The sequence below is a fragment of the Colletes gigas genome, unplaced genomic scaffold (assembly GCF_013123115.1).
Source record: "Colletes gigas isolate AHSC1104 unplaced genomic scaffold, ASM1312311v1 Colletes_gigas_Sc00010, whole genome shotgun sequence".
Lineage (NCBI taxonomy): Eukaryota > Metazoa > Arthropoda > Insecta > Hymenoptera > Colletidae > Colletes > Colletes gigas.
This window is the reverse complement of record NW_025106639.1, coordinates 401,513-414,821: the sequence shown is the minus strand read 5'-3', so window position 1 is coordinate 414,821 and position 13,309 is coordinate 401,513. Positions and strand designations below refer to the sequence as shown.

The window sequence follows — 13,309 nt, the reverse complement described above, 5'->3', positions numbered from 1 at the left end:
TACACACACACAATTTAGAGTTACACTTACCACTGGATTCCAAATCCATACTATCAAGCATAACTTTGTAATCGTGAAGAACGATATTCGGTCAGACGAGTGGTACAGGTTCGTTACAAGTCAGACAAGTAGTACACAAGTTATCCTGAACAAATAACAAGTAATTTCATTCGGTCAGATCGATGCAACGGTGGCAGAGTTCTTTGAAAGAACCTCGAATGTAGGTGTGTTTTAAAAATCGTAAGAGCACCGAGTCGCATTTATTCGGCTGTTGAAATAGTTCGATGTAGCTACGCGTTCCCCGTGTCAGGCAGTATTGTCCCGGAACGGGGACAAATGGTACGGTCCGGCAATTATAAGCGGATTTTTCGAATCGTTTCGAAACTGACGCTCGAAACGACGATGTTCCGCCTTCGTGGAACGACAACGGCGGGGGGGAGGGGGTGGTGGAACGCGGTCGCCGCATCAATGACCACGATCGTTTAATTCGAAAAACGCTCTGCAAGCACCCCCGTGACGCCGTTTTCTCTTTTCCCCTTTCATTTCTGCCGCTCACGTCCGACTGCCACCGTTTCATTCAAGTTTCATTCACGGACAAACGCCGCACTCGCCGATTGTATTGGCTCGGACACTGAATGCTCTCTCGTTCTATTCAACACCTATTCCATCAACCGGCGCGGAATTACTTCGAACGATTTCACCGGCTTGTGAATAAAACAAATAATGCTCGTGTAGAGTCCGGGAAAGTATAGGGGAGGGCGAAGAAAGGGAGGCAGGAGCTGAAAAGCTGGGGGAAAAGTAGAGAAATTGTTTTCCAGCGAGTCGAGAGGTCTCTCGTTGAGCAATTCGCGAAACGCTTCGGGGGTAAAATATGCTCTTTTCGATTGGTCGAACCTTCGAAAGTAACCTTTTTCACGAATCTTGCGCGTTCTTTGTCTTTGTTCGTTTTGTTATTTTTAACCCCTTGCACTACGAATTATATTTCAATTTTGTTACCAGCAGCTCCCCGACGCCTTTAAATGTTTTATTTGAAATTTACCTGTTAAAATATCTGTTTCATTTACACTGTTGTTGCATTTTGTAACTTTCTAGTGTACGATATCTCTTTGGTTTGGACTTGAAAAAGTGTCGGGTACTACTGAGATAAAAATTGATATCGAATCACACTCGACATAGGAGTGCAAAGGGTTAATAAATAAACGCGTTAGGTTTCCTAGAAGAAACACAGTACTATTCGTCTTTCACTACGAGCAAGAAAGGTGGAATGTACTGTAGGGATCAAAATATTAACAACCTGTATTTGTCAGGGTCGATATAATCTCAGCGCGTTTCCGGTTTGAGTGGATGAAATCTTCGACTAGTTTCAAGTCGTGTAACACAGTTTTTCGTTAACAGTGGGACGATTCAACGTGAAATAAAAAAAAATTGTTTAGTGATCGTAGGATGTAATAATTTCTATGTTTCGCAATTTCTGTTCTCATATCTGCGATCTATATCGTGCAGGACTGGCTGCCCGTCGGCATCCGCAGCTGGACGCCGGTGTACATCGAGTGGTCGAGGTTCTCGAAAGCAGGCCTCAATTTCCGTGCGGCTTACGAGTTTATCAACGACACTTACTGCGGCGATCACACGACGACCAACCCGGAAGGCGAGGTCAATGGCGGTGACCTGGCCAGCACCGGCCTAAAGCTCAATCAATACTATCAGCAGAGATGCACGTGGATCTTATACTCGTTGACGGATCGACAACTCGTCATCGAAGTGAAGTCTACTCAGAGCCGTAAGGAACTATCACGATGCAAAAAGACGATAACCATTAGCTTATGATGTCTCCAAGTCGAGATTAATTCTAATTTAAAGCTATCAGGTTCCTTTGGAAAACAGAACATGCAAGCCTACTAGGTTCTCCAAATATTTTAATATTTTATTCTGGAGGGTCCATAGTGTGGGTGCATGAAGTTGTGTATTTAATGTTTGTTTGAATAACGTTGGAAACTCTATCTTTTGTCCCGCTCGATGCTTGCTTCACAGTGACCAGTTTCATACACATCGTTCTTTCGTTCAATCTTCGATCATAATGTATACAAATCATTTAGACCATACACTCGTGTCACACTCATCCATACAAAACATCACTCGCTTCATATCATACTTTCTTGCATTCTATGACAACCAGTATCACTCATAGATCCAAGTAACAAACAGTAATGAAGATTTTATATAGTTCATAATCACATTGAAAATTCTGAAAACCCGTTGGAAACCCCTGAGAAAATTTTAACATAGTCTCGAAAGCTTCTTACAGTGTCCATTGTTAGTTTTAAAACTCTCAGATTCCTTGGAAAACGAAATATGGGAGTCTACAGGTTTCGAAAACTAAATTCTGCAAATATTTTAATATTTTGTTCTGAGAAAGGGGTCCATGAACTTGACCCAAACATCAAAGAGGGTCCGTAAATCTAATAGGCACTAATAAAGATCTTATATAGTTTATAATACAGTGAAAATTTTGCAAACACTTTAGAAACCCCTGAGAAAATTACAATGACGTCTCGAGAACTTCTTATAGTGTCCATTGTTAGTTTTAAAACTATCAATTCCCTTGAAAAAGGAAGTATGCAAATCTACAGGATTCTAAAACTAAATTCTGCAAATATTTAAATATTTTATTCCAATTAAGGGGTCCATGAACTTCACCCAAACATCGAAAGGGTCCATAAACCTAATAGGCACTAATAAAGATCTTATATAGTTTATAATTCAGTGAAAATTTTGCAAACACTTTGAAAATCCCTGAGAAAATTACAATGACGTCTCGAGAACTTCTTATAGTGTCCATTGTTAGTCTTAAAACACTCAGTTTCCTTGGAAAACAAGCTATGCGACTACATAGGTTTCGAAAATTAAATTCTGCAAATATTTTAATATTTTATTACGAAAACGGGGTCCATGAACTTCACCCAAGCATCGAAGAGGGTCCATAGATCTAATAGGCACTAATAAAGATCTTATATAGTTTATAATCCCATTGAAAATTCTGAAAACCCGTTGGAAACCCCTGAGACACTTTCAACGAAGTCTCAAGAGCTTCTTATAGTGTCCATTGTTAGTTTTAAAACTATCAATTCCCTTGAAAAAGGAAGTATGTAAATCTACAGGTTTCTAAAACTAAATTCTGCAAATATTTAAATATTTTATTCCAATTAAGGGGTCCATGAACTTCACCCAAACATCAAAGAGGGTCCGTAAATCTAATAGGCACTAATAAAGATCTTATATAGTTTATAACCCAGTGAAAATTCTGAAAACCTGTTGGAAACCTCTAAGAAAATTACAACGACGTTTCGATAGTTTCTTACAGTGTCTATTGTTAATTTTAAAAATTCTGCAAATATTTTAATATTTTGCTCTAAGAAAGGGGTCCATGAACTTCACCCAAACATCAAGAAAGATCCATAGATCCAAATAATGGACAGTAATAAAACTCTCCCATACTTTATAAACCCACTAAAATTCTGAAAACCCGTCGAAAATATCAACGACGTCCTCGAGAGCCTGTTGGCGTCCGTAGCTCGCGCGAACGCAAGAAATGGCGGCCGTCGAGCGACGAGAGTCCTCCTGTTCGCAATCTCGAACGGAGATCGCCGGGATCCGCAATCCTTTGACGACGGTTCGGTGGAAAAATCCGAGGCGAGCGCGGAACGATACTTTGTCCACGTCTTAGTGGCCGAACCGCCGAATTCCGTTCAATTCCGGCTCTTAGCTGGGAATTTCTATCCGCGCCATTGAGCGGTTTACGGCCGCAAAGCAGGCCGGTCGAGGCCGTCCAGTGAAAGCGTGGAGGTAAACGCGAGCAAAAGGAGTGGCTCTCTCCAAGCCTCGAAAACGAATGGAAGCGGGACTCGAGATTAAAAGGACCATCGGATTTACCAGGGACAACGAGAACCGGTCTCGTCCGAGTCAACAGAGGTTCGCTTCCCTTTTCCCTCGATTTCCTCTTTCCATTCGACGAGTTCCCTGTCTTTTCTCGTCGCCTTTCCGTCGCCATTCTCGTCGCGAAACAACGCGACCGCGCCAAAGGCGGCAACCCCCGGGTCGCTGTTGCGGCCGACCAAACCCGGAAAATGGCTTTTCGCGCACCGTTCGACCTCTGTTTCCATTCCAAAGGGCGGCGGTTTCCTTTATTCCTGCGGCTTTTCGCCACTCAGACCGTCGTCGTCCCGCGGCTCGTCGTCGGTGTTTTCAAAGATTTCAGAGAGGAAACGCGTTTACTCGTGTCCCCGATGAATGGGGGCTGCTTTGGATGTTCCTCTCCCTCCCCCACGGTAGCGAGTTTACCCTGTAGTTTGAATCAGCTTCTTCGTTGAGTAGTTTCTGAATGCGTCATTAAGAGACGCGTAGATAACCTTCGTCGCATTATCGAGCAACTTCGACGACTACACGGAACTTTCGTGCCCATCGCGGCGTTTCCGGTACGCGTCAGTTTCAGACGATTTATATTCCCTCGAAATCGTGCGTTTTGCTTAGATTGTTATTTGATTTGAGAAACTGTTTCCAAAATCGTGAAAATTCAGAGCAGCTTATTTTTATTGTTAATGGAACGAACGAACGCTCTTTTTAGACAGCGACGTTAGATCTTGTGCGCGACTTTTTTTCGCAAACTTTTCTCTCGGAGTTCCCACTTGGCGAGCCCTCGAGAGTACGCGACAAAAGCTTCGATTAAAGCAATCGACGCGAACAGAAATGCTACTTGTACGTTTGAGCAATTTAGCAATAACAATGCACCGTTGGTTCGATATTTTCGAAACGAGCGTAGAAACAAAATCCGCGACAGCAAAACCTTTCAAACGCGATCGAACGGATTCGATTCGCGGTTCGGTGGCGTCGGGAATCGAAACAGTTTCGAGACATTGATATTCGAACGTCGATGTTATCGAGGACCGCGAACTATATGTAAAAAAGGAACAAAAAAAATTGTTTGCTAAAATAATTAAAAAACGTGGTAAGTTACCCTCGATGGATACGCCAGAAATAACGATTTGCCGTCGAAAATATCGCTGGACCTCGAGGAAAACATTAAACTATGTAATTATTCTCTCGTTGACGGCTCGCGGGAACATCGATCGAATGGGAATATTTTTTGCGAGTCAAATGTTGGATCAGCGACAATTAATTGCGAAACGAGCTCTCTTAATTGGTCGGTTCGTGTGATACGGATGCGTTTCCACTCTTTATTCGACCCGAGGCGCGTAAAAACAGAACCCCCCGATAACAATTCGACAAATTCATTTCTCGTCGCCGTTACTCGGCCTGTCGTTGCTCAGATTTTTTCCCCCGACGTATTTCAATATTTTTAATCGACGTGGCTGATCAAAATTCGATCGTTCCATAAATGAAATACGAAATTCCATCGACATTATTGTAGTTCTGCTACTATAGCTAGGCGGTGGATATTCAAACCTGTGTCTCGTGATGGTAGTAGAGAAATCGAACATTATTGCAAAATTGGGATATATTCGATCGAAAATTGTGACTGGAAGAGTCGGTTTTTAGGACCACTACTCGCTATTTACTACTCACTACTCACCAGTCAGTAGTCACTACTCACTACTCACTATTCACTAGTTACTACTCACCACTCACTAGTCACTACTCATTAGTTACTACTCATTACTCATTACTCGCCACTCACCACCCACTAGTCACTACTCACTACTCATCACTCATCACTCACCACTCACTACTCACCACTCACCACTCACTGGTCACTATTCACTAGTCACTATTTACTACTCACTATTCACCACTCACCACTCACTAGTCACTAGTCATTAGTCATTAGTCCTAGTTACTAGTCACTACTCTCCACTCACTAGTCACTATTCACTAATCACTATTCATTAGTCACTACTCACCACTCACAAATCACTACTCACTAGTCACTATTCACTAATCACTATTCATTAGTCACTACTCACCACTCACAAATCACTACTCACTAGTTACTACTCATTACTCATTACTCACCACTCACCACTCACTAGTCACTACTCACTACTCACCACTCATCACTACCACTCACCACTCACTGGTCACTAGTCACTAGTCATTAGTCATTAGTCCTAGTTACTAGTCACTACTCTCCACTCACTAGTCACTATTCACTATTCACTATTCATTAGTCACTACTCACCACTCACAAATCACTACTCACTAGTTACTACTCATTATTACTCATTACTTACCACTCACCACTCACTAGTCACTATTCACTAGTCACTATTTACTACTCACTATTCACTACTCACCACTCACTAGTCACTAGTCATTAGTCATTAGTCCTAGTTACTAGTCACTACTCTCCACTCACTAGTTACTATTCACTATTCACTATTCATTAGTCACTACTCACCACTCACAAATCACTACTCACTAGTTACTACTCATTACTCATTACTCACCACTCACCATTCACCACTCACTATTCACTACTCAAAGAACTAACTACAGTAACTTACTCATAAAAGTTAAAAGAGTAGAAAGTATGGAAATAACTGGACTAAGGAACACGAAAAAGGTAGAAGACAAGTAGTAGAAGAAATAGGGAATTTAAAAATTAAAAATAGAAGATAAATTGTGTTACTACGAAGCCAATAGTGCCATTATCGCACCGAAAAAAAAGTAGTAGAAGTAGAAGTATTAGTAACTTACTCATTTGTCCCTTCCAACACAATTAACATGTGACGATTGAAGTAAAGTGAAACGTTCTAACCATCAAACTCGAATTGCAACACGCGTTTTTTATAGCAATTCTGCATTCGATTGATCGAAATAGGCAGAATTGCTATCTTTTATCTCAAGATAAAAACAAATTCAATCAAAAAATATCAAAATCTTCCGCCGTAATTTCAGTCTATCACGAAATTACGTTTGCAAATTTACGAGCGTATCTCGAATAAAGGGTCGCTGATTCGTTTCTCTTGCTGCTCGCGTAACTTTACCATAAAGTTGCAATATCGCTGCCGCGAGGTCGATCGTCGTGGAACGATCCTCGAAACGTTTCCCAGGGACGTGTAGGAAATGTGCTGACTGGTCGCGACACACGTTCGAAATATCTGTTCCCTGTTGCCCCAGGTCCGTGCACCGCTTGGAATCTGACGATACACGAGTACAGCAAGAACGGCGACCCGGCGGGCCCGAGGCTGCACACATTCTGCTCGAGGGACACGCACAAAAACTTCACCCTTCCGTGGAAAACTAACACCGTGGTCGTTAGGTAAGCTTTACCGCCTCAAACAGCGACCAATTAAGCATCGCGACGATCTGGTAAACGACGGCTAAAAAAGATTTAATTCACGGCATATTGTACAGTGAAATACGGGAAGTTAATGATACTACAGAATGCGCAACCGAGCCGGCCGGAAGTGCTCGGATGAAAGAAACGTTCGAATAAACCTTCGTACGTACTCGACAACTTGTGCATCCGTGGCTGCGGATTTAAATAAAAATCTGCCTGCGAGCGAGATTTAATACAATATTCCCTGCTGTTACTTCGACGGTTTAAAATAAAATTCCACTTACAACTTCGGAGATTTGAATTTGAAGTGATATTCTGCCTGTAACTTCCGGGGGATGAAATTTGGGATGGAATTCTATTTGTAACTTCAAAGATGAAATTTAAAATCGGGAATGAAAATTTTAAATAAAATTTCACGCGCGACTTGGAACGCGCGAGTGGAACTCGAAACAAAATTTTGCAAGCGGAATTTTAATGAAAAAGATCCTCTCGTGATACGCGAGGGTGGCCTTTTATCGGGATGCTAAAAGTTACGACGATGTCGAGAAACATCGCCTCTCTGACTAGTTGCTATAATTGCAGATTACAAGCGCTTGGAAGAACTGCACCAGAGTACACGATGAAGTGGAGGAGTCAAACGGTGATCGCGAATACGCATAAGAGTGGACCGTCGCCAGCGCCTAACCACGTGCGTGACTCCTCGACCGGAAACGGACCACGTGAGACGCTGATCCTAATTCTCGCCACGATACTCCTCGCTCTAGCGACCGGTTGTTGAGTGATCGAGCTCGACACATCCGTGTCCGTACACGTTCCTGTTCAATGAGAAACAAACTATACGAACGAGCCTAAGGTTTGTTTTGTTTGTGTACATACACGGTTCAAGTAACATATCGATGCTCGTGTTTCCCTGTTTCGATTCTTTTTAACGAAGCAACGACGCTCTTGGCCGCAGCAGAGTTCAAGAATTTTCATTTACTTACCTGAATAATCATATTTTAATTTATGGGGTGTTCGGGCACCCCTGGGAAAAAGGTGGAAGATTCTAGAGGCCAAAATAAGACGAAAATCAAGAATATTAATTTCTTGACTGAGACTTTGTTAAAAAGTTATTAAAAAATTTCAAATCATTCTGATAAAATTATTTTTGGTTTTGGGGGTAAGTTATAAGCATTTTTGGTAAATAGAGATATCCCTGAAATCCTACCCCCTTTCGAGAAAAAAATTCGAGTAGGTGCTGAAATTTTTTGGCAAACAAAATTTTTAAAATCGTTCTATAAAAATTATTTTCGGTTGGAAGGGTCGATTACAATCATTTTTGGTGATTACACACACCCTCGAAATCCTACGCATGTTCGAGAAAAAAATTCCTTACTGAAAATACAATGGCTGACCATACCGTTGATATGTTTCCTTGAAATTTCATGCGTATGTTTAAAACATCATAACTTCTGAACGGATTGAAGGATTTTAATGTTTCCAGAGGCAAACAACGCGTATTTTAGTCAGGAATATGTAGAGATTCTAAAAATATTCGAAAAGTTGTTTCTTGACTATGTAAAAAGGGAGAAAACCCCCATAAAAATGGTCCAATCTTTAAATGTCCATAACTCCTACAATAGTCAATGGATTTAATTGAAATTTAGTGGCGAAGTAGAGCTCACGAGTATCTACAAAAAGGTACTAGACAACTTTTCTATACGGCGTCAAACAAAATTACTAAAAATGAAAAAAAATCGGCAGGTACCTAAATATTTCTACAAAATGAAAAAATTTCGAATCATACTAAAAAAATTATATTTAGTTGCAGGGGTCAATTACAATAATTTTTGGTGAATAGACCTACCCTCGAAATCCTACCCACTTTTGAAAAAAAAATTCGAAGAGGTATTGAAATTTTTAGACGAAATTAGAAAATTTTAAATCATACTAAAAAAATTATATTTAGTTACAGGGGTGAATTACAATCATTTTTGGTGAGTAGACGTACCCCCAAAATTCTGCGCATTTACGAGAAAAAAATTCACTACTGGCGGAACTTTAAACGTTAATAACTTTTTAACGAAGCCTCCATCAACAAATTGATATTCTTGATTTTCGTCCTATTTTGACCGCCAGAATCTCCCATTACAATTTTTCCCAGGGTTGATCGAACACCCTGTTATATTCGAGACTTTGAGCAATCAGTGTCTGGTTAATCCATGTCGAGACAGTCGGACGCGTTACCGCACTTTATGGCAGAATTCCGAGCAAGTTTATTGAAACATCGAAATCGTTTGACATAAACAACGGATTAAACAGGTTCGACACTCGTAGAACCGGCCGTGGATTTCAAATTTTATCTATAAAGCGGTGCAACAGGTTGTTTCTGAATTGCCGCGCGCAAACACAAGCGCAGCATTTGCTCCTTATTTGCAGAACAAATATATGATTTTTTTATGGAGCGAAATATGAAGCGTAAAAGACGTATTTGAAATTTTGTTAAACAAACGGTGGAACCTTTTGCACAAAACCGAGACAAATATTATTTAAACCAGCAGTACATTTGATGGTAATATTTAACGATTAAACAACAGTATTTTTATTTCTTTTTTGTATGTTTGTTACAAACGATGTTCCGCGATTAAAATTAAACCACTTTATTACATAGTTATTGTAAGAGAACCACATGGATAATTCTATGATCGACTTATTTGAAAAAGTATCTCTTCATACGAGAACATAAATATTGTTTCATAGAACTTTGAAGAAATTAAAGATGCCTAATGCCTAGATGAACAAAGATTTGCTTTTAAAAGTTTTATAAACAGATTAATCTTCCATAATTAATAACGTTGAGAGTTTTAAATTAGGTTAAATTCACTTATAGTATTTTACTTTAAAGTAATTTGGTCTCCGTTATTATCTTGGAAAATTTTAAACAAGTTAAGAATTAAGAAAGTTGCAACAATACCTTTATTATCCATCTAATTATCCCTGAAAAATTACATTATGAAAAAATTGTTCTTACCACCAAAAAAGAAGAACCATGCAACAAACTTTTCCTGTATTCAATTTAAAAATATTAATTACGTTGTCCCAAACACGAGCATCGAATACTAACTGCAAATAAGAATTCCAAAAACGATTCGACCGTTGGCCTACAAAAATCTCGCGATAATTTCTTTTGGCAAACGAACGCGATTATGGTCGCGTCGTCGATGGAAATTAACGTCGAACGATAGCGAATCGAGTTTTGGAATTCGACGCTCTAGTCGACCTACATATATAAATATATAAATAATATAAATTAAAGATAAATGAGAAGAGATATATATGCTACGAATCACTCGGTGTATACCACTCGTTTTAGCCTAAGAGTCTGATAGAGCATGTACATATTATACATACATATGCGTATACATAAAATCTGTACACAGGGTGGAACGTCTACGTAGAAACGCACGGACACCGTCCGCCATCTTGGAAAGCACAAGATGATTTTAAATTCATATGCTTCAAAACAAACCTAAAAAAAGGAGTTAATGAATTAATTTACTAAGCATAAAATGTCTGAACAAATCCTTCGTGTCAACCAAATGATATTACACTTTCGTTTCCCCAAAAAGTAAAATGGAGAAGCAAGATGCGTTCCATGCGTTCTATGCGTTTCTGCTTAAACGCCGCGTCCCCCGTGCGTGCGTATAAATATACATAATAGCGAGTCGAATTAAAAAAAAAAAAACAAGAAAAACCCAATGAAAACGAAAAAAAGAAAGGAAAACGCGATGCACGGATTTGAAGTAGCCCGAGAATCACGCCCGTCACCCTCTCTCACGCGAATGCCAAAGTAAACGTGTAAGAAGTTATATGATAGAAAGTTGTTGTACATACGCGGTAGGATTTGTACAGAGTATCACGAACTACGTTAAGTCGACGGGATTCATTGTAAATTCTGCGGTAATTCATTGTAACGAGGCGCGGTACCGAGGACGCCGGAGACAGATTGTATTTTAACGAACGAGCTTCGAGTCGCCCGAGGCGTATCTCGATTAATTGTTACCCGCTGACTGCCGGAAGTTCGTTTGGAAGGGGCTCTTCTTCGGCGGAGGACGGGGATGTTTGCGCTGGATCGTCGAACGCAAGAAAGAAGAACGCTCCAATCGACTTCCCGGGGACGCGTTTGATCGTTAGGCTAAGCCAAAACTGTAAAAGCTCTAGGAACGGTGAATGTTTTACGTGTGTATCGAGACGAGGAACGTTCGAACCCTGCAATGCTACGCCTACACGTAATCCCGTTCCAACACGCCGTACCGGGGTAACTGTGCACCCCGACCATGCGGAAATAATCATTTTATTAGCAAGAAATTATTGTCGACTGACCACCGGGGCAACATAAACAATTTTCTACTTTACAGTCTATTGACAATCAGGGCACGAGCACGCTGTACGCGAATTGCAAACGAATCCGTGACGACAAACCGAGTGGAGGGGGATGCAGTGCCCCGTTATAGTGTTCCAGGGTTGAATTAACGAGGAGCGCGAAGAGCCATCCATTAACGCAAATGTTTCCATCGGTTTCTATAATTTTATAACGCATGTCGCATTCCCCGCGATCCTTTATACAGAATGATAGAAGATGTTGCATTGTACGGTCAGAGTACGGTCAGAGTACGGTGAATTTGCACCGATTGTTTCGCGCGTTCCTTTCAGATTGTACGATATTTGATATACGAAAATCGAACGAAGGGCTAACACGCCTGCGTCTCCGTAACTTTGGTTTAAACCAGCGTAAATGTTAAGTAACGTGACAAAGTTAACACTTTAATGCCCGTTGTCCGTCACCACTGATATTGTAGACCAAAGTGAGATACACGAAGATGCTAGGTATATTATTATAAGGAATTATAAATGTAACCTCAACAAACGTGATAAGTCAAATGTATGATAAAATGGTGACTGATACAGTAGATCACGTATACGTGACAGCGGCCGTCAAAGTGTTAAATTGTTCAACTCGTGCGCTAAGTAATCAATAGATGTATAAAGAAATAATTTCTTGTATAAGAAAGTACATGAGACGAGGAGGTACTTGCTTCAGACCTTTTTCATGGAAAAAGAAGCTCGTTTTCTTACTCAGTTCGTTAAAACACCGTTAATTAAATTAAAAGTATGCAGACGCAGGCATTACTATGGATTCAATTCTCGTATCATTTTGCTGCAAAGTAACGCACTTTGAAAGAGACTTTAACGCCTGTTAAGAGCAATCCGTTTATTACAATCTCCAGTAACTCGGGGATAACACGTCGAACATCATTACGCGTAATGCGAAATTATTATTATTCTATTACGTGGAATTGCATTCCGAAAATCAGTCGAAAATCATTACGAACCTTCATCACTACCCGCGACAATGTTTTGCTCCATTCCATCGAAGATATCGGATTTTCGCTTGTAAGATTTCATTTAATAAACGGAGAAACGAACTTGCGACATTTTTAATTCGTAGAAATCGACGATAATGATTCGACGATACCGACGTTTAATTTGTACTAATTCTTAGATACTAATTTATACTAGCGAATAGAAAGACTGACTTTTCCCGAAGTGTGATTTATACCTCGTAAGAAGGCTGGTAATGATCGAACGATTAATACGAAAAAAAAAAAAATAATCGAAGTCTGACTGCGTTTGGGAGTAAATAAAACTATTAAGATTTGTATAATAATGGAGCAGCTCGATCGAGAATATCCGCGAGCAACATTTCCGCAAACCTCGTCGAAACAGAGATGAAAGTCACGATGTAATTAATTGCACCGTACGAAAAAAAGAGGTGACACGCTGTTAAAAGAAACGAAAAAAAACGATTATAAAGACGCACACCTTTTAACGATTGTAATTACCGTGATCCAAGCCCGGGGGCATGTGATTTCAGCGGCTTGTGTTTCAAAAATCGGTGAACTGTTTCTCGACAAGAGATTCTATTGTCCGTTTCAGAAAGAATGTTAAACTATACGACTGTTTGTTTTTGGC

General features: G+C 40.2%; 1 protein-coding gene across 1 annotated transcript in view; it reads left to right on the top strand.

Moving 5' to 3' along the window:
• Positions 1–8,185, top strand: part of LOC122397767 — a 280,360-nt gene extending 272,175 nt beyond the window's left edge. The window contains exons 14-16 of the mRNA XM_043397158.1: positions 1,504–1,780; positions 7,135–7,276; positions 7,880–8,185. Coding sequence (XP_043253093.1) covers positions 1,504–1,780; positions 7,135–7,276; positions 7,880–8,075 — 615 coding nt within the window. The 3' untranslated portion in view covers positions 8,076–8,185. The remainder of the gene's footprint in view (positions 1–1,503; positions 1,781–7,134; positions 7,277–7,879) is intronic.
• Positions 8,186–13,309: the final 5,124 nt, after the last annotated feature.